General features: G+C 48.6%; 2 protein-coding genes across 2 annotated transcripts; one reads left to right on the top strand and one right to left on the bottom strand.

The window, feature by feature from the left end:
• Nucleotides 1–308: 308 nt before the first annotated feature.
• METTL23 (methyltransferase 23, arginine) lies at nucleotides 309–2,453 on the bottom strand. Its single transcript, XM_063352119.1, has 5 exons — nucleotides 2,042–2,453; nucleotides 1,763–1,867; nucleotides 1,429–1,666; nucleotides 1,002–1,086; nucleotides 309–655 (listed from the first exon to the last, which is right to left on the bottom strand). Exons 1-5 carry the CDS (start codon nucleotides 2,126–2,128, stop codon nucleotides 487–489), a joined length of 684 nt encoding a protein of 227 aa, XP_063208189.1. The 5' UTR covers nucleotides 2,129–2,453; the 3' UTR covers nucleotides 309–486.
• A 136-nt stretch (nucleotides 2,454–2,589) lies between these two features.
• On the top strand, nucleotides 2,590–16,224 carry JMJD6 (jumonji domain containing 6, arginine demethylase and lysine hydroxylase). The gene is made up of 7 exons (XM_063352118.1): nucleotides 2,590–2,869; nucleotides 3,706–4,094; nucleotides 7,769–8,055; nucleotides 9,376–9,511; nucleotides 9,634–9,772; nucleotides 10,445–10,572; nucleotides 12,290–16,224. Exons 1-7 carry the CDS (start codon nucleotides 2,741–2,743, stop codon nucleotides 12,324–12,326), a joined length of 1,245 nt encoding a protein of 414 aa, XP_063208188.1. The 5' UTR covers nucleotides 2,590–2,740; the 3' UTR covers nucleotides 12,327–16,224.
• Nucleotides 16,225–20,925: the final 4,701 nt, after the last annotated feature.

The raw sequence follows: 20,925 nt of genomic DNA, 5'->3' as shown, positions 1-20,925 counted from the left end.
TTGTGGGACTGCATGGCTAGCAGCAGTCTGCACAGTTTCATTTCAAAACAAAGGGGCTGGCTTTTATATATGAATCTTTGGGAAAGAGTCTTTGGTCCTGGTAAACAGATCTTCTTGGGGATATTTTTTTATCTTGAAAGCGCAGTTAACTTCTCTTCATAGCTGAAGTTGTGAATTTAAGTTGGATCTTGTGGATTGTCAGGTTGTTCAGCTCTGTTTGTGTAGTGGCTTACAAAACGGAATTGAGTCTTTGAACTATTATGTGGTCTTTGGAGAGGAGCACAAATTTCTAAAAACCATAAAAACCATGAACAATCAAACAGCTTTATTTTTACAATGCATGTTTTAAGAATTAACTGCTGAAGGGATCTGCTTCCCAAAAACATATGCATGAGGTTTGCTGTAAACAGACTGTTTTCTGCAGATCCATGCTACAGTCAACAGTTAAGTGTCATCTTGTATTGGAACCAAAAAGTGGAATAAAAATTAAGTACCATCTGATTGTGCTAGTGAGATGATCATCATTTCAATTGTATGTCTTCCTGGTAGAGAAGAGCTGGCCAAGTGCTCTTTGTCCGCACTGAAGGAGTGCAAGGGAATGAGGATGCTCTTCAGCTTCCACTTGCAGAGCAAAGCTTCGATAGACCAGTCAGCACTGGGGGGAGGAAATACCACTGTGTGAAAATGTAATCCAAGTTGGTAACTTCTGCAGTAATTATAGGAGATTGTCACCAAACTTTTAGATTCAACAGTTCACAAAACGGAGTTCGTAACAGTTTTCTAGTCAACGGTAAATTTGCAGTTCTTGGATTACTTTCTGTTTTGGCTGCTTTTGTCTGCTACCCCTAAATTTACTTGGCTAATACCAGCCTGATTCACAGTCTGCGCAGAGCTTTTCTGGAATTGGTGTCGTGGTGCCTCTGGGAAGTTAACATTCTTTAATAGCTCAAACAGGGAGACAGGAATTAAGATTTGAGTCTTAAATATGCAAAAGAGTTTACCTTCGGACTTGGTAAGTAGTCCAGAATTGAGCATGTGGATTCTTTTCCAGCAAGAAGTAAATTGTAATTAAAATATCTTCAAAGTCTGTGTAGTTTGGGGAGATTAAGCAGTCTGGGTTAGTCTCTGGCTTCTAGGAACAGTTTAATATGCCTGGTTATATGAAATGATAATTAAAAATCAATACAAGACTAACTGCATCTGTATGAGAGACCCGAGAAGCATGGCCTTAAGCAGTTAATTACTGTGTTTTCTGTTCACCCACCCTCTAGTGGTATTTGATTGCCTAATACTAGAATTTCCCCAAGAATGAGGAGTTCATTAGCACAGTGTCACCACAGTGGCTGTCACCTCCTCTCTTGACAGTGTTCCCAGCCCTCTTTGGACATGAAGTCCTTAAATCAAAGATACCCCAGAGTATTAACGTACCTTTCGGGTCAAAAAAGACATCCGAGCCTAAAATAATGTCTACAGGAGGAAGAGCAAGCAGCTCTGGAGACACCCGTCCCCAGGTGAGCCCGAGCACAGGGATGTGGGGCAGCCGGTTGGCCAGGCAGCTCCTGCGGCAGCTCTGCAGGCAGCGGGGCAGCTCCTCGCCGTCGGACAGGACCACCTCGGCACCGCACTTGGCAGCCACCACGCCGGGCAGGCTCACCCCGGCACCCACCTGGAACCACAAGGCCATCACGGAGCAGGGGAACCCCTCCCCGGCAGCCAGAGAGTGGGAGGGGGGAGTGTTGGGGAGGGGGCCATGTCACGATACCTCCAGCACCCGCTTGCCGGGGAGGTTCCTCCGGTGCACCCAGAGGTACTGGGCCAGCACCACGGCGCAGGGCCACACGTACGTCCCGTAGTGCGAGTCCAGCTCCTGAAACACACCGGGCGCAGCGATGGGAAGGCGGGCCCCGCTCCGCCCCGTATCCCCCCGGGGAGGTACTTCCCGTGTGCCCCCGTCAGGTACCGCGAGGACGCGCGGTGCCGGGAAGCCGGGCCCCGCTCCGCCGCCCCACCCCATGTGTGTCCCCCCGGTCCCGGGAGGTACCTCGGGGATGCGCAGCGCTAGCGCCGCCGGCCCCTCGGTGAAGCGGTACCGCCTCACGCCGCCCCGCCGCCGCCCCGGCTCCTCCATGGCTGCCCCGCGCCGCCGGTCACGTGCACCGCTCCAACCAATCGGCGGCTTCTCCGGGGGTGGCGTCACGCGCAGCGCCGTGGCGGTAGGCCCGGCCCCGGTGTCGCCGTTAAACCGGGCTGCACCCCCCGCCCCCCTCCCCGTGAGGGGGCACCGCGCAGTCCTGCCCGAGCGGCCGGCTCGCCACTGCCAGGGGAGCAGCGGGCGCGGAGCCGGAGGAAGGGGACAGGCGGCGGGCGATGCCCGGCGCGGCCCCGCCGGCGGGCGGGCGCGGGGCGAGGGGCGCCCGTAACACCTGCCTTCCCAACATGGCGGCCCGGCCGCGCCGCTTCCCCGCCTGGGCCAATCAGCGGCGGAGGGCGGGTGAGACGTGGCGGAAGAGGGAGGTGCAGCGAGCCAATGGGAGAGCGGTGGGGGCGGGGCCGTGGCGACAGCGGCGGCAAGGGGGTGAAATTTCTGGAAGGTGCGGCGGGCCGGGCCGGGTCGGGCCAGGACCGGGCAGGCGGGCGGGAAGTGGGGTCGGGCCGGGCGTGGAGCGGGGCGTGCGCCACGCTGCGGGTGGCTGACGACTGACCAGCGCTGCACGCTAACGCCGCCGCTGCTGCCGTCGCCATGAATCATAAGAGCAAGAAGCGGATCCGTGAGGCGAAGCGCAGTGCTCGGCCCGAGCTGAAGGACTCGCTGGACTGGACCCGCCACAACTACTGCGAGACCTTCCCCCTTAACCCTGCCGCCTGCAAGGTGCGTCCCGGCCCCGCCTCGTCCGAGGGGAATGGGGGGGGGGGGCTGAAGGGAACGGGGTGGGGAATGGGGAGGCTGAGGGGAAAGGGGGGTTGGGGGGGGCGAAATGGGGGCCTGAGGGGAGTAGGGAGGCTCTGAGGGGAGTCGGGAGGCCCTGGGGGGAATGGGGGGGCAAGTGGGGACCTAAGGGGAACGGGGGAGGCTGAGGGCAATCGCGGGGAGGAAACAGGGTCCTGAGGGGAATGGGCGGGGGACGGGGACGGCGGGGCACGACACGACACAACGACTTGAGGGGGTTCTGAAGGGATAGGGGAGGACTGAGGCCTTTTTTGAGGCCGGAGTTGCCTCGGAGGTGGCGGAGCTCCTCGGGGGTGCTGGGGCGGGGAGCGGGAGGCTCAGCAGCACCCGCGTTTGTTCCTCCCTCCATGTGGCGAGGGGGGTTCAGGGCCCCCTGGGGGTGGGCTGGGCATCCTTGGTGCTGGGGAGCCCACGTAGTTCCCAGGCGCCTTCCCCGGGGTCCCAGGGGGGTGAAATGCAGCAGGGGATGTGCCAGCCGAAAGGGCTGGGGGGGCCTCCCTGCCTGGGGAGTCACCTCGGTGAGTAGGAGTCCAGACGACTTCAGGCTGCTGGTGGTACTGGTGTGTGCAAGGAGCGGGGCACGAGAAATAGGACTGCGGCCTCAAGGAGCTTAAAATAACACGTAGGCAGCTTGACAACCTCGTGGTGGAGGGAGCAAAGCATGAGTGTGAAGCTCCTCCACACCGACTGAAAAAGCATGGTTTTAGGTTATTAATCTGTCCTAATATCTGTTCTGTATTCCTCTCTTGGTTTTACAGGATAACGTAGAGAGGGCAGATGCACTCCAGTTAACAGTGGAGGAATTTGTTGAGCGTTATGAAAAACCTTACAAGCCTGTAGTCTTGCTGAATGCTCAGGTGGGCTGGTCTGCTCAAGAGAAGTGGACTCTGGAACGACTGAAACGCAAGTATAGGAACCAGAAGTTCAAATGTGGAGAGGACAATGACGGTTATTCTGTGAAGATGAAGATGAAATACTACATAGAGTATATGGAAACCACACGCGATGACAGTCCACTCTACATCTTTGACAGCAGTTACGGAGAGCACCCCAAGCGCAGGAAACTCCTGGAGGACTACAAAGTACCCAAATTCTTCACTGATGATCTGTTTCAATATGCAGGGGAGAAACGAAGGCCACCTTACAGGTATAGTACAGTGACAGCAAGGTAAAAATCAGTATTTTCCATCTCATTAGCTATTCCTAAAGAGGTGTGATTGTCTTGTATAAAACAAAGCAATAGCTTTACGTCTGCTGTTTTGAAATGAGCATACATCTGTAACCCAGAGGGAAGGAAGGGCAGATTTGTGTGTCACAATTTCTGGTTCTGCCACCAGTAAGAGTTTATGGGTTTTTATTTTTTTTTTTAAAGTCAGTTTACCTCACTTAAACTTTAAAAAAAATTTACATAGTTACTGAAAGTTATAAAGATTAATTTCTTGCTATGTGTGCCTTCTGGCTTCCAAATTTAAGTATCTCAGGACTGGCTCCTGGGTTTTGCACCAGTGGCTTCTGTACATAGTGGGATTTTGTTTAATTATGAGTCAGTCCTTTTAAGGTAAAGATCTTAAGCTAGATTAGTATGAAGTGTGGAGACTAGTTCTTAGCTCCCCCTCAGATGATCTTGAGGGAGAACAATATTTCACAACTGGATAATCTTTTCAACTTCTTTTTTATGCGTCTGATTGAAAAAAGATCGAAATGATACTTTGTTCCCGAAATCAAATGCAATAACCATGTATTTGGGCTGTTAGATACAAAAGGGATTTCTATGTACATTAATATAACACTTCATAGCAGTATGAGTATAAGCTGAACGCTCCCTGCTAATTAAAGTCTTTACAGCCACATTATAATTGTCAGAGAATGCTTTGCCCTTTCAGTGACATGAGGCTCTGATGTGGGCTTTTTATTGTTTCTTTTTTTTTTTTTTTTTGATAAAGTAGAACAAGGATTGAATAATGGTACTCTCTTCTGCAATCTTTCACGTGTCTATAGTCCAGTTGTGCTTTTGCAGGAGTGAAGCATGAAACTAATTCTATTTAAGATCACTGAAGTAGGTGTTTTTACAGTGTAGTAACAGACCGTTTTTATAATTCTCTTTTAAGAACATACAATGCTGGGATCAGATGCAAAAGCACACCAGGTGTAGTCTCTTGTAAAAACTGAATACGCTTACAGAATTGGGAATCATTTATCCGAGTTATAGGTAAACTAGATAATTTGGTTGTGACTGACTCACATTGATATCTGTTTCCCCCACACCCTCCCCACCTTACAGGCACATGCTGAGTTCCTTGCTTGTGATCTTGGTATTCACAGTTCTTGTACTTTGTTCTGGAAAATGTGGGTTTGTTTGAGGCTGTTATCGTTTTTTGAGAGGTGAGTGATGCAAGAGAGCACACTAATGCCTCCTGGAGTTAGGGGTTTCATCTCGGTACAGAAACAGATGAAGAGAATCCAGTAGTTCAAGAGTGTAATTGAAAGGAAAGCAGGAAGTTGTGCTTCCTAATCATACAATCAGGATATGCGCAGTACAGATTGACCTCTGGATTGAGAGGTGTGATAGTGTATAGATCTTAAAGTAAGAACTCGTGCTGTTTAGAGCATCTTTATTGGAGTTGTTTCTTTTCAAAATAAGGGCAGTAATTTTTGGAAGCCATTTACTGAAGCAGCTATTTTTGTTTGGAGGGGGTGGGTTTTCTTGCTTTTAAATTGAAGTTACAGGATGTGAAGTTCTTAACCGTAAATCTGATGTCTTGTGGCAAACTAGTTCATGTTCATTGTAAGTTAAACACCTGGAGCAAAATGCTGGTAAGGAAAATGCTGATAAATGATAGTGTCGCTAAATAAGGGTTTTAAAAACTTCTGCATGTGTAGATCCAGACAATACTCAGAAAAATGGTATTGAACAGTGTGTCTGTCTGTGTGCCAGACAGATCTTTGTGTTGAATTTATTCTCACTTCTTAGTAAAAGCTTTGACTGCTCTGTTTGTGGTTTAATTAGCTTTCCAAGGCTAATATGAATCTAAAGAGTGAATTGACAATAGAAGTGACAAACACCTGCTTGCTTATGCACATTTTTGTGGTTCCTTTGTGAAGTAGGAAGAAGCACAGCTTGATAACCAAACATACAGTCCTATCATCAGTGCTGCCTGATGATACTGGGAAGCCACCTTAATTTACACCTGCATTGGAAAGGGGAGGTAGAGAGCTTGCTGACAGTATGGAATCACCACGGAATCATAGAATGGTTAGAGTTGGAAGGTACCTTAAAGATCATCTAGTTCCACCCCCTGCCCTGGGCAGGGACACCTCCCACCAGCCCAGGTTGCTCCAAGCCCCGTCCAGCCTGGCCTTGAACCCCTCCAGGGATGGGGCAGCCACAGCTTCTCTGGGCAACCTGGGCCAGGGGCTCACCACCCTCACAGGAGAGAATTTCTTCTAATGTCTAACCTAAATCTCCACTCTTTCAGTTTAAAACCGTAACCCTTGTTTTATTGCTACACTCCCTGATAAAGAGTCCCTCTCCATCTTTCCTGTAGCCCCTTTAGGAACTGGAAGGGGCTCTGTCGCCCCAGAGCCTTCTCTTCTCCAGCCTGAACACCCCAGCTCTCTCAGCCTGTCCTTACAACAGAGAGGCTCCAGCCCCTGATCATCTTTGTGGCCTCCTCTGGACTTGCTCCAGCAGGTCCATGTCCTTCTTACGTTGGGGCTTCAGAGCTGGACGCAGTACTCCAGGTGGGGTCTCACCAGAGTGGCGCAGAGGAGCAGAATCGCCCTGCTGGCCACACTGCTGGGGATGCAGCCCAGGATATGGTTGGTTTTCTGGGCTGCGACTGCACATTGCTAGCTCATGTTGAGCTTCTCATTGACCAACACCCCCAAGTTCTTCTCCTCAGGACTTCCGATATTTTTCCGAACCTTTGAACTCCTTCCTGGGTGTCACCTGCCTGTCAGCCACGTGATGGAGGGGTCTTTCTGGTCCTTTAGTTTCTACACTCTGTGCTGCCCATTAAACAATTACTGATGTTTTTTCCTTCTTGACACCTGATATTAAGTCACCTCACTTAACACTGCTTTATCTGGTATGGTAGATCTTGCCGTTCTTTTACAGGGAAAGTGAGCAATTGAAGGTGCTGTTGCTGTTAAACATGTATAGCAGATAAAGTTCTCCATAGGGAGAAATAAACCTTGCAAATGGGCAATGAGAATATACGCACCAAATCCTGAATGGTCACTGGAGAATAAGCTCCATGTGGTTAAATGTTAGAATGAAAAGCCTGTTGTGAACGAACAGAAAGCATAGAGGGAGGCCAGGGTTGCGTAACTTTGCTCTGTTTCTTACTTGTATTGCCTTTTGTTTGTGCCTCATTCTGCAGTTCTGGATCCACTTATAAGTAGAGAATTTTAGAAAAGCATAGGATTAGGAGAATCCCCCTGGATAGTAAGAATCCTAATGCAGGCTGTTATGACTTAATCACATTCATAAACATTGAAATAAGTATGTTTTTTTATTGAAGAACTGTTTATATTGCACAGCTGTATTTTGTTTCAAAAAGCTGTCTTTGCTTTCTTGTCCCAGAGTCATTCCTGTCCCAATTCATATTGGTTTTTAGGTTAAACCCATGTCGTATGTTTTGCTGTAGTGTGAGCCTAACAATCTCAAGAAGGTAAATGAAGGAACTGTAACCTTGTACCTTGACTTGTAACTGTATGTGAAATTAACAGCCATAATTTTCTGTCTAATATGAAGAAAACAGAAGGTACCTACTTGCTTGCTCTATGACTAAAGGATTATTTTTTTTTCGTCCCATGCAGATGGTTTGTGATGGGCCCACCTCGTTCTGGAACAGGAATTCACATCGATCCCTTGGGAACTAGTGCGTGGAATGCCTTAGTCCAGGGACATAAGCGTTGGTGTCTGTTCCCTACCAGCACTCCCAGAGAGCTGATCAAAGTGACACGAGAAGAGGGAGGGAACCAGCAGGATGAGGCTATCACTTGGTTCAATGTCATCTATCCTAGGACGCAGCTCCCCACCTGGCCCCCTGAATTCAAACCCCTGGAAATCTTACAGAAACCAGGCGAGACAGTCTTTGTGCCAGGTACGTACAAATCTCTCCAGTAAGGAAATCTGGGAGAGAGAAGCGTATTTTTAATTTGTGTGTAGTAGACACGAAGAGAATATTTCAGCTCTCTTATATGTCCCATCTCTTACAAAATAAACTATTTTGAGCTGTTTCAAAAGGGATGTATGTTGCGAGGCACATTTTGAGACTATTCAGTTATTTTCTGAATGTCCTGAAACATATGGCCTGTAGCACAGGATTGCATGTGGGACAGATGACAAAACAAATGGGACCTGAGTTGCAGCATCACAGGAATGTGGTCCTGAACTAAACTTGCGGTAATAGTAAACTGTCAAGGCATAAAATAATAGAGGTGTTTGAGTACTAGTGACTCTTAAACAAAAATGTTTGACTAGCAAATTCATGACTGAATTTTGTAGCCTGGGTAGTCTGACTGCATATGAATTTTTCTTAGCTGTGGGAAAAGAACTACTTAATGGTACTGACACTTTCCACCCACTTATCTGCGGTTATGCTTCGTCTTGTATTTGAAATCAAAAGCTAAAGAAAGATGTGATAAAGATGCCATTCTTTTCAAGTGGCTGCACCCTGTGTGCCCCATTATAGCTGGGAGGTGGGGTGGCTAGTGGATAAAGCGTGTGAGTTCAGTGGAAATTCTAACTTGTAAATCTTACGTCATTTTTGTGCAGCATGGCCTATAGCTTCTGTCCACATCTCTTGTCTCTAACATACCACTGACTTCGTGTTTGAAGAGTGTCTTGTGATTGTCTTGGCACTTATGAGCGACTCCTCAGTGTACCTTCTGTTAAGATTTTGTAACTGTCGGGTTCCATTAAACTGTTTCCTTAGTCTTTTTATGAGGTTTTAAGTGGGTTGTAAGAACGCTACTGTCTATTTTTGTCCCTGTGTGGGGAAACAATTTTGCGTCTATTTTTAAATGAAAGGTTATTCTGTAGTCATAAGAACCTTACTAAATCAGCATGGAAAGCGCTCCCCAGCTTAACAGAGAGGGTCTCTATGTGGTCTGGGTTACAATGCCTCTTGCTATTAAATAAGCCGTCAGTAGCCAGTGTGTTGCTGTCAAGGCAGATCTTCAGTACTGTTCATGAGCTGGATAATTTGGTCAGAGCATTGAGCAGCCTTCTGTAACAAGAACCTGTAAAGCATTGGAGTGAACGGTGAAATAAGGCCGAGGAAAGATTATGTGGTGGCAAACTTACCTGGGTTTGGGAGATAAGGTCCAGTTTCCACCTGTGCTACGGAAAAAGTGTTCATGGCTGGTCTTGAACTTGCTTTCTGCTATTTAGCCAGAAATGGTCATTGTTGTATTTATAGGTGGCTGGTGGCACGTAGTTCTCAATCTTGATACAACTATTGCCATCACGCAAAACTTTGCCAGCTGTACCAACTTTCCTGTGGTGTGGCACAAGACAGTAAGAGGGAGACCCAAATTGTCACGGAAATGGTACAGGTAAGAGATTTAGTCCCTTTCTTTTCGTATTCTCTGTTTAAAATAAAACCCCAAAATATTCTGTTCATTCACGTGCAGTGTTACTGTTCAAAGGCTAACCCTGATGTTTCAACTGTATTTAGGATCCTAAAGCAGGAACATCCTGACCTGGCAGCCTTGGCTGATTCAGTTGACCTGCAGGAATCTACTGGTATTGCTTCCGATAGTTCTAGCGATTCTTCCAGTTCCTCAAGTTCCAGCTCCTCAGACTCTGATTCAGAGGTAATGCTTTTTACTACAGTAGGTGATCTGTGTCCTGCAATTGTATTGTTTTTTCCATACCTGATCCTGAGGCCTCATCCTAATATTCGTGTCTTATGGAAGAAATTAATAGAAAGCAACTAAGCAAATCTGCATGGTGGAGGTAGTGGTCTGCATGTGGTCTTAGCAGGTTCTGTTTGTTGAAGCCTGTCTTTGTATTGCTAAATGAATTTGGTTTGTTTGATCTATGTTTATATTGTATATAAATCTGTCACTCATTTAGCTAAGCCACGCTTTTGTACAATGGCTGCAAAATGGATGTTTTAAAAATGAGGAGGGGGAACAAGATCCAAAACTGAGACTGTCAGTTATGCAGGGGACTTCTCTAGGCACTTAAATGCTTCAGAAAGCAGAGTCTGCTCTTGGAAAATTAGGTCCCTCTAGGAGCCGAAACGAGTGCATCAGTTATCTTGCACCAAGCCAGCTTAGTCAGTGACGAAATCTAAGAACATACCTGTTCCTGTTTTTTAAAAACTTAATTTAAAATTTATTTCATGTGTCTAATCTAAAATAGCATGTTCTTTGAATATAGTGATTATTTGGGGCTGCTGAGGTAGCGCTTGTGGTGAATTCCACAGGACAAACAGTTTACTGGGTTTCTCTGAATTCTGGTTTCATCTCTTCATGCTTCAGTGTGACTCTGGCTCTGAGACAGAGGGGATGATGCACCGGAGGAAAAAGCGGAGAACGTGCAGCATGATGGGTAACGGTGATACAACTTCCCAGGACGACTGTGTGAGCAAAGAGCGCAGCTCCTCCAGGTGACCTGATGGCAACTGTTGGTTTTTAAACAAGCAAAAGACAATACAAAGCAGAGCTGGCAGAGTTAAGATAGGGGGATTCATCAGGACAGAGGGATGGAGAGCAAGGGGTCCCTTACAGAATGTAAACCAGTTGGCCACTGGTGATATCTTCCCTCCATGAATTATTTTAATTGCTTCAAACTGAAAACTGAGATTCTTCATACTTTTTAAAAAATGCGGTGTTTTACTTCATGTAATAAACAGTTTTTTTACTTTTCCTAGTTGCCTCTCTTAGTAGAGAAAGTATTTTATTTTATTTCTTGTAATGGAAGAGGTGGAATATTTTAACTGTGCTCTCCAGAGAGCACAAATGAATAGTAAACAGTTAAAGATGAGGAAAGATCAGGTAAGACTGAGATTTCAATGCCTTATTGTCCAAACGGAAAACCTTCAAGTAGTTGTACAGTTTCTCTTATTGTTGCCTGGATTAATTCAATTTGGTCCATTCTTTTATATGTTAGAGGCAAAATTCATCCCAAATCCCAAATGTCTGTGTTTACCTATTATGAGGAAAAAAAAAAGGAAAAAAAGGCAAGTTTCTAGTCAGTCTTGGAGGGAGGGAACATTAATATTGCAGAACCAAGAACAGCTATTGCATAGGGTAAAGTTGCAGAGGAAGGAAGTTCTCTGGAACTTGCCAGGTTAAAAACAGTGAAACACTGGGAACCTGGGAGTCTACTGCAAGGAGGGACTTAGAAATGCTTTGCTAAATGAAGCATTTTTCTCACGTAGCAGAGGTTTGCCAAAAACCTTAAGCAAACTCCCTGCAGTTTGGTTAACCGGTGCTGTTGTATTAGCTGCCTGCCTGCATTAGGGTGCTGTTGGATGCTCCAGGTTTGGCATGGATGCAAGTGCTGTGGTGACTTACCGTGTGGCCTGGGAAGGAAGGTGTGCAATAGTAATTTATCTGAGGAAGTCTGCATTCCCAGTATCGTGCCCAACTTCCCGGTATAGGATACTGCCTATAGACCTGTTTGCTCCTGCACGTGTTGCCATTTATCTTGCTGTGACACACTGCTCTCCTGTTTTGAGGAGTTGCTCATAACCGAATGCAATTGAATTACAAGTACAGAGCATTGTTAAACAGTTGGAGAGAACTGTACTGGCTGCTCATTTTGCCCTGGAGGTTTTGACAATTTGTTATGACGTTGTCAAATCCCATTTCAGCAGCCAGTTGTGACTTGGGTAGGGAATGAGCAGCAGGAGATAACAAACCTTAATGCAGACTGTGGTTGGTTTTTCTTTTGGTTTTTTTTGTTTGTTTTTTTTTTAAATAGAGCGCTAACAATGCAAAGCACACGTGCAGATCTGTTCTTCTGAAAATCTTGTGCATATTTAAGTTATTTGCACTTCAAATTTTGAAATTAATACCGTAAATATCCTTAAATATTAAAAATTAGCATACTGCCTAGAACACCTGCTTTCCAGGTTTCACTGTTCTTCCTCCTGTATATTGATTGTTTCACTCTGTGAGGATGGGTGGGCTTTCTGCTCCAGCTGTGTGATGGATTAGTTGATAGAAACAGTTCCAAACATAAAATCTTACCTAGCCTGTACAACTCTGTAGGAAGAATAAGCATACAGTTAACCTGCATGCTGTGATCTTTTGTCCTGATAGGAGGGAAGATGCTGTAGTTGTTGACAGGCAGTTGTACTTTTTTTTTTTTTTTGACAGGATTAGGGAATCTTGTGGAGGCCGCAGCTATCCCTGAGAGATAACAACACCCGCCTAGAGGCAGCTGCCGATCGAAGCTCCGTTAGCAGCCAGCCAGCTCTGTTCTACCCCCTTCTGCTTCTGTTTCTCACAGTCCTTAAGTTCTTGTCACTCTTCCTCGACCCAGACATCCGTCTCCATTATGTGCTGTCGAAGGTTGGCTCCTTAATAACTTCTAGGGGAATGCCCCGACTCTACATGATAGTGCAATGCTTTGTCCCCTCTGCGCCCCAAGTGAGTGCACTAATAACCCAGCTTTGGGTAAGGACATGCCAAGTATTTAATGGTTCACGTAACTGGTAAGGAAGACGACGGTCAGTTTTTAAAGGACTCTTTTTAAAACCAGCAGGTAAATCTAAAAACCTGCTTTGCTTTGACACTGTCATATGTTTACATGTTGTCCTGTACACTTGAGGAAAGGAACACCAGCCCTTTTTGGCCTATCCGAATGTCCGGCGGATCTCGCACCTGAATTTCAGGAAGGGAAGGTGGTATGAATGCTCCAAACACTGACGCAACTTCAGTGGAGGTGACCACCGACCTGAAGCATCTTTCGTGGTCTTAATCTACGTGCATACATCTGAGGTGCAATACCTTAACCAGCAACAGTCCATTTACGTTTGCTCTGTGTCTGTTATGATGAGTGGTAACAAAGATGCACTAGCACCTTGCGATAGTAAGCTTGATGAAGCAGGAGAATCCTGGAGTTTCTTGCACAGCAAAAACTGTGGGGGAAAAAGTCAGCATTTGCTAGTAATTACAATCCTTTAGGTGCAGGTGTGATGTTTAGCACTAGGCAACAATTGACAAAAGTCTCGCTCTTACATGATAACAACAGTTGCTGGGCTTTAAATACCAAGCAGTCACAGGGCCGTGGGCTCGTTCAGGCCAGTGCAGTTCACATACCTAAATGGCTTTTCTTTGAGGTTATGGGTTCAGATGTTTCCGGAACTTGCAGTGCCAATTTTAAAGGACTGGGAGGGGGACATATTGTTGTTTTATGCTTTTTAAAAATGCAGTGTGTTAAGCTTAAGTCTGTGTAGATGCATTTGTATTATGCTGGGTAAAGCTCTCATCCCCAAGGGATCTGTTGGAGCTGCTGTATTTTTTAGCAGGGGCTTGTGCTGGTGGTGTCAGCGAAGAATTCTGTCTGGCTGAAGGTGTCACAAGGAAATGATCCTCCTTCTCTGTCTGAACAGCACAGCCAGAGCTAGCTGGGTTGTGATGCTTCCTTGGGTGCTCTCCTGAGACCTAGGAGGTGAGTATTAGATCTCGCTTCAGCTGTTCTTCTTTGGGAGAGGAAACTTGAGGGCAGAAGTTGTATGCCTGTAGTAAACATGCAATAATGCCCAGGCACTGGTAGCGGAATTAAAAAGAGATTGGCAGCCTTAACTGTGACTTTCTTACACATTTTGGATTTGATGGAACCCAGAACGTTGCTTGTTTGGGTTTTCTGGTCTTTTTTTAAACCTTGTCTCTTCCTATTTAAACACACTCTCCCTAGTTGGAGACCGGGCCATATCCTGTTGTACAAGGGAATCCTAAATAAGTTTGTCAGGATCTGTGTTTCTGAATCTTCTGTGCCAGCCATTCTGTGTAGGAGCAGTACAGTGGTGAAAAAATGGAGAGTGGGAAGGCTTATTGGTACACTCCTTAGCTGTCCAGACTCCTGAATTTCCTGTGATAGCCAGGCATAAGTGAGCACTGCTTGCTCTGTAGACTGCTGCAGATTTTTCCACAAGATGACTCCATTTTAAAAAAAACTTCTCAAACTCCTGGCATTTCTGGACAAGGTTGCCTTTTTTCCTGCCTGGTTGAACAGCCTGGGAGCCTGCGCAATCTCTGTCTTCTCAGACAGAGCGGGCTGCAGTGCTGCCTTTTGGAAGAATGTGGGGGCCTGGAGAGGTGAAGGCTCAGAAGTCTCAGCTCTGTCACCGTGAGGGGAGCCCTTGGAGAACTGCCCACTGCCCTCTTTGGTGGCTTGACTATTAGTACGTACAGTAAGCTGGCTTATCCTGTAGCTTGCAGTTGCTGCATTTGGCATGCACGGTTCAGTTTTGCAGTCTTAAAACCTTACATCTCCGTGAAAGCCTGATTGCTGTGCTGGGAAAGCCACAAGAAGCACAATTAGAAGATCTAGAGTGCAGAGTATTCTTCCGTGCCTATGAACTCTTCCATGGTGTGAAATAAAACCAATTTCAGATTGAAGCCTGTGTTCGTTTGACATCCCTCGCAGAAATGCAGCGTGTTTGAAATGGATTGCAGGCATCGTGATACCAGCAATGCTATACTGACTTCTCCATGAGGCACTTTCTGATGTGAAACAAAGGTGTATCTGTTTAGGCTACCTGGGAATCGAGGCTCCTGGGATCTCTGGATCTCTGGTTCTTACGCTTACAGGCTCTTGCCTCAGCCAAATTCGTGAGCTTCTGTCTTTGTTTTAGTCGATGAGGAAAATACCTACCTCACAGGGGTGTTGTGAGGCTGAGATGTATTTACTGTGTAAGATGCTTTGAATTCGTCCTCCCACAAAACGTGTTCCAGACATTCTAAGCAACCTGAGACTTCCTAACCTGGTGTTAGCTTTTTTGGAGTAGAAAACATTGGGGATGTTGTTCAGCATTCTTGGCCACGTGGTGTTCTGCGGTGGCCCTTCCAGAATTGCTGTGTGGTACATAAATTGTAGCAGAACAAGGCTTTTTGTTTTCACCGGAGTTTTAACTGTTGGCATTTCACGGCCTACTTTAAACAGGAGGTCCTGCTAGATTGGGATTTTTTTTAAATAGGATTAGAATAATATCTCTCATCAGGGAATCAGCTTCACTGGCCTTACAGGAAGGAGCGGGGAGCTGGTGCTTCCCAGACCCTCGTTCCAGGCCAGATGGATGGGGAATAAAGTTAAAAACTGTGCTCCCCTTGTGCCTAGCTTGTGGGAGCCTGACTGGGGAGAGTGGGTTTTGTGCTCTCGCTTCTCCAGGCTTGTGCTTCTTGGGGCATCCGTGTCTCTCTTCCAACCCCACTGCTTTTGTGTACTGTAGAGCCCCTGATGTAGCAGGCTGCTGTGGTCCAGCACCCAGACCCGGCGGGCCCCTCCTTTCCTTGAGCCCCAAAGCAGCAGCGCTGCTCTGCCTCAGCCCCTGCCGGCGCTTTGTCAGCCCCGTGATACTTTGTGGGCTGCCCTGTGCCCCAGGGCCAGCGTAGAGAGCCCCATGCTGGGTTTGGACCGTGGTCTTCCCGATCGTACTGTGCGTATCGGTGGCATTGTCCTGCCTGCTCTGGCAAAAGGTAAAGGGATTTGCGAGCTCTGGCCGCGCTTTTGGGTCTGGTAACCAATACAGGCTTGTCTGCTGTGACAGTTCAGGAGTAAACGAATAAATACCCTGCCAGAACTGTGGATGTGGACAAGAGGCGTGCCAATCTCGGCATCTGTTCTCTGCACAAGTGCCGTGGGAGCAGGTGACACCGAGGAAGCACTGGCAAACCTTCCTCCCCTTTCCAGCTCGGGTACGCTGGCTCCAGTTTGTCTTCTCAGTTACATTAAGCCTCTCCAAATGCTTAGAAGAAAGACAGCAACCTCTTTCATAATTAACGTAGACCCTTTTCCTCCCTGTATCCCCAGCCGTTGTGGGGCAGGAAGCAAGACTGTTGACTGAATCAAATCTGAAATGCCGGTGTGGGCTAATTGTAACGGGAGGGTTTTGGCAGCCCCCTTGCAAAGGGGGGAAGGAAAGAGCTTACTGATTTGTTTGACGGTCACACTGTCAGCTCCAAGCCCCGCCACTGCCGTTAGCTGCTTTTATCACCCCATCCAGCAGAGCTGGAATATTCTTAATTGTCTTGTTTGGATGATTGTGGTTTTGCTTTTTATTTTAAATAAAATCAATTATTTTGCATTATCCTGTCGGCTAGTCACTTTTTTTCATATCCTGATCTGAAAAAAAAAGCTACAGATGTACACCTCTGTTTCCCAAAGCACTGCTGTGTGCTAAATGGTGTTCACGTTAACAGCTGTGGGGTGCTTTGGGGACTTCAGCTCTTTCTTGCGTGTGATGAATACGTCCGTACGGTGGGGTATGTTGTGGAAGCTGCTGGGGCTGCGGTGGCTTTGGGAGAAGGCTTGTGTCAGTAGGTTTGTCGCCAGACTGCGATGTGTGCTTTTTCCCTCTCCTCCTTAATGAATTTGGCTGTGTAGTGGAACAAGGATTGTGAAAGTAGAAAAAAAACTTGTATATTTTGTTATTGAGCTCTGTTGAAACCAATAACTGTAGGTAAGTAAGCTGAAGGAGAGCCTGGAGGCTTTTGAAATATTTATATCAATATATTGAAGAATGAAACACCGGGAAGAGTAAATGGTTTTGTGGCAGCAGACAGCAAGTTTGCTGATTTCTGCATAGGCTTCTGTCCTTCCCTTCCCAACACTGATGTAAATGCTTTCCTTGATTACCGTCACCTATAAAGCCAAACATTTTTTTCTCCTTTCCAGTTGCTCATCAGGAGGTCTCTCCCGGTGCCCTGTTCACATCCTTTGCTGGACGCTGGCTGGCTCCAGGCAGCCACAATTAGCAAACGAGCCCCTGCTCCCTGCGTGGGTGCTCTGGGCGCGTCGGTGCTTGGCATTTAACAAGACCCAGTTCCAGAAAACGGTATGAGCTGCGGTGGCTGAAAGCAATGTAGACCCATTGTAGAAATGCTTTTATAACATATTTCCTTCTGCTTTTTATTCCCGAGAGAGGGGATTTTGTGTGCTCCCATTATTCTTCCTGACTTGCAGGTGCTGCTGGTACCTCCTTCAGTGCCACTGTGGCCTTGCAATCTGGACTTGATTTATTTTTATTCTTCTGATTTATCTACCTGTCTTCCCTTTTGTGACAATTGCAACCTAATACCTCGTTTCAAGAGGGAGGATTTTTTTTCGATAGCTAGCGGGAGCCAACGGGACAATGTCACCCGAGTGGGAATGTGCCGGTTGGATTGTCTGTGCTGCACCCTTGCTGATGTTCTTGCGCCTTTCCTCCAGTTTGATGTAAAAGCAAATAACTACTGGTATTTCTTTTGTGGCAGTTAGAAAGCAAGTCACAAAGGGAACAGGGCTGCATTCCTGCTCAAGTGTTAGCCACGGCACGAAGTAGCTACGTGTTTTAAAACTGGTTTGGGATTAAACTAATATGCTTGCAGATTCTCAGCTTTTTTTCACGGCATGTAAAGATTCTTCTGTGGGGCTGCACCTCCCCGGTTTGTGGAGAAGCGTAAATTGAGGCAGGTAGAGCTGACTGGAAACGCGTTCAAAAGGAAATGATCGTTCCATGTCCCTTCTGGTGTGAGAGGTGGTGGCTCCCCCCTGTACGTGATGCTGTAACCATTGTGTGTCCTCTCCTTCAACAGCAGGGCCTGAAAGCGGGGCTGCCACCGCGGCGGGCGGCTGTGCAGCCTGACGGAGAAGGAGAGGGAAGGCAGCTGGAGGAGCAGCAGCTGGCCCAGCCGTGTCCCGGCTGTGCTGGCAGGGAAGGCGCACCGGGGCTGGAGGAGAATTTCGGGATTGCTTTCCCGCTGCAGTGCTGCTTTGTTTAGACGCAAGGCTGCATCTTTTCTCAGCTGTTCTCCAGTCAGGAGTGGACTGGCTGCCAGTATCCGTGAGCTTTTGGTTCGCTGTTAGGACTGTCGGCTCCTATCTGTTTGCCTTGAAGGGCAAGGCCAATGGCACAGCTGGGTCAAAACTTTGAAGACCATCAACAACAACTGGGAGCCTGCCTGAGCTCAGGGATTAGACTGGAAAATGGGTTTTACCGTGATGGAAGAGCAGCTGTCCCGGGTGAGACCAGAGGCCTAGCTAGCAGAGGGGCTGGTAAAGGCAGCTGAGGGAGAAGGTACAGAAACAAGCACCCGCAAGAGAGCTCTTTGGTGGCATCATCCCTTTCAGTTGGAGCGAGGCACGGCCATCCCCACCCTCGCGCTGGCTCACACCTCCTGGTGAGCTGAACTCTTCTTGCGGTGGTTAGTCTGCCACTGTGAGTGGAACCCGCTCTGAGCATCGCTGCAGCATCAGAGCCGACACGCAGCCGGGCGTCAAACAGCAAATGAGGAACAGCAGCCAGATGAGGTTAGTGACCTCCGGGCCTATCTCAGCTGAAGAACAGGGTAAGTACGGTGACACTTCCTGAGGTAGCTTCTCATTTCTGGCATCAAAGCAGAGAGGACGTTGCTGTTCTTGGCAAGGAAAAAGCGTTATCGGTGACTGGAGCTTGCAGAGATGATCTGAGTTCGGACCAGTCGTAGGACTGGCCTGTGCTCAAGCTTTATTTGAGGGGAAATGGGTTCTTGGAGAACCTGGAAACATAATTGTCTGGAACAGGCGCTGACTGAAGTCACTAGGGTCTGTGCAAACCAGCAGCTGCTGCTTTCCCTACTAGAACCTGCTCCCCTCGCTTCACGGGCTCTTGCTGGCCCCTGCTCGGGTTCCAGCTGTGGAGGAGAGCTGGGTGCTGAAACTGGGCTTGCTTCAGCCCTTTGGGTGGGAGGGATGCGTCTGTGTAAGCAGAGGACCTCAGTACAGCCGCTGCCTGCACTGTTCGCGTGCTGGGGAGAGAGTAAGAGGGTGCAGCCTGGTAAATGGGGTCTTTTTGTGCCTCCAGAAGACTCTCCGGGACGTCCAGCACGTTACACTGGGGAGATTGGGAGCAGCGTCGGGCTGCATGGAGCCAACCCAGCTAAATCCCTCTTGCGGGCAGATTTGCAGCACAGCATTTTCCGTGGCGGGGGCTGCTTCCCGGAGCAGTTGTCACCGCAGCTCCCCTGAATCCCCCCTTTGTTGGTAAAGCTCTCCAGCTGTCACCCAGCCCCTGCGCTCCGCCTGGAGCTGGCAGCCCCTGCACAAGCAGCTTTTGTGCGGGGAAGGGGAGCTGCTTCCCAGCCGGACCCTTCCTTCCCCGGCCGCAGCTGGTGCAGAGCCCTTCTCCTCCCGGGAGAGGGCAGCCCAGGGCAAGGCTGGCACCCCGGGGGGGTGGGATTGCCCTCCCCGAGCCCCCCCCGCCTTGCCAGGGGTCTCTGTGCAGGGTCTGCCCCCCTTGCCCGGAGTCTCTGTGCAGGGGCTGTGACAGCTTCTCTCCGCCGGAGCAGGCGGGCAGGAGCGGGGCAGAGATCCCCGGCTGGGAGCGTGGGAATCCATCCCCTCCTGTCCCCGAGCGTGCGGGAGCCAGGGCCTTTCATCTTGCCTTCTAAATTGCTGGGGGAAACCATGCAGATACCCTCTGTCCCTCCCGCTGGGAGCCTTGCTGCGTCAGGGCAACTTTATTCCATCCAGTTGCCTCTGGAGAGCCACGGAGGGGGCAAGAGGACATCCCACTGGGCTTGTTTCTGCCTGGGGGATCATCCCCACCAGGTCATGCCCTGCAGGAGAGTCTAGCTCTCACCCCCGGCCTGGACATGGGGAGCTGAGCCCCCCTTGACGATCCTGCCAGCTCGTTAGCTCAGCTAGAGCAGTTGTTCTCACAGATGTGTCCTTGATGCTCCCGGCTGTTGCTCTCGAGACCAGGAGTGTTGTTTTTCAGAGGTGTCTGAGCCTTCCAGTTCTCACGACTCCTACAAGCGCAGCAGGTTCCAGCAACGCGATAGTGAATCACTGCAGGTGATTAGCTGCAAGCTGCGAAGGGTCGTTTTGGCTGTAGCTCCTGCCTGGTTTCCCCATCCCTGATCCCCATCTCGGAAGCAGCTGTGAGGGCCCGCATCTCCTCTGTTAAGGCGGTGATAAATCCTGCTTGGCTTGGGAGGGTACTCGCTGAAATGCTCCATCTCTGCGCTGGGTTAATGGAAGCCACATGCCGCTGCATTCCTGCGCAGGCAAACAGCCTCTAACAGGCTTCCAACGGAGCCATGGAAAATGCACGGTGCCAGGGAAAAAGAGCAGGAGATGTCCTGGATGTCAGCAGTAATCGAGGGCACGGTGTAATCGCTGTGTGAGGCCAGAACACCCCAAGTCACGCTACTAACAGGCCACAGTGGCCAGTTTCTGGCAGTCTCGTCCAAAATTCCTCTTTGTCCCCAAAACTCACAGTCCGTGTGAGCACAGGAGCAAAGCCCCGGGCCTGTGAGTTTCCCCACCCTGGTCTTGTCTCGCGGTGAGCAATTCCCAGGGCTCAGGAGAGGTCTCAGAAGGCAAGTGATGCACTGGATTTGGGAGGATGCCTTTGCGGCTGCTGCAGGTGGTCATCCAGGGTTACTTAAAAAACAGAAGAAATACAGGCAAACCTGATTAACTGCTGATTCCCAAACATACCACAACGTATCGCACACCCGAGGCTGCGCCAGGCTCCCATCAGCCATCACGCTGTCCTGCCGGACAGGCTCTGCCGTAAACCCTTTGGCAGAGGCTCTTTGCTCCTTCTGCCCCTGGAAGGGTCTTCCAGAAGCTGCTTGAGAGCGGATTTCAGTCTCGCTGTACTCCAGACCTATTTATACCCCTGTGTATTGATCTGGTGGAGCAGTCCTGGCTGTTACATCCCTCGTGCTTTTCCACTACTTCCATCTACCAAGTCAAACTTTGGGAAGCCAGTAGCCTCGCCAAGCTCAAGAATGGATTTGGGCAGGGAGGGAGAAGAATGGGC

Source organism: Chroicocephalus ridibundus, chromosome 14, assembly GCF_963924245.1.
Source record: "Chroicocephalus ridibundus chromosome 14, bChrRid1.1, whole genome shotgun sequence".
In the NCBI taxonomy this organism is placed as follows: domain Eukaryota; kingdom Metazoa; phylum Chordata; class Aves; order Charadriiformes; family Laridae; genus Chroicocephalus; species Chroicocephalus ridibundus.
Note: the sequence above shows the minus strand (reverse complement) of the source record. Positions and strands in the feature narration are given on the sequence as shown.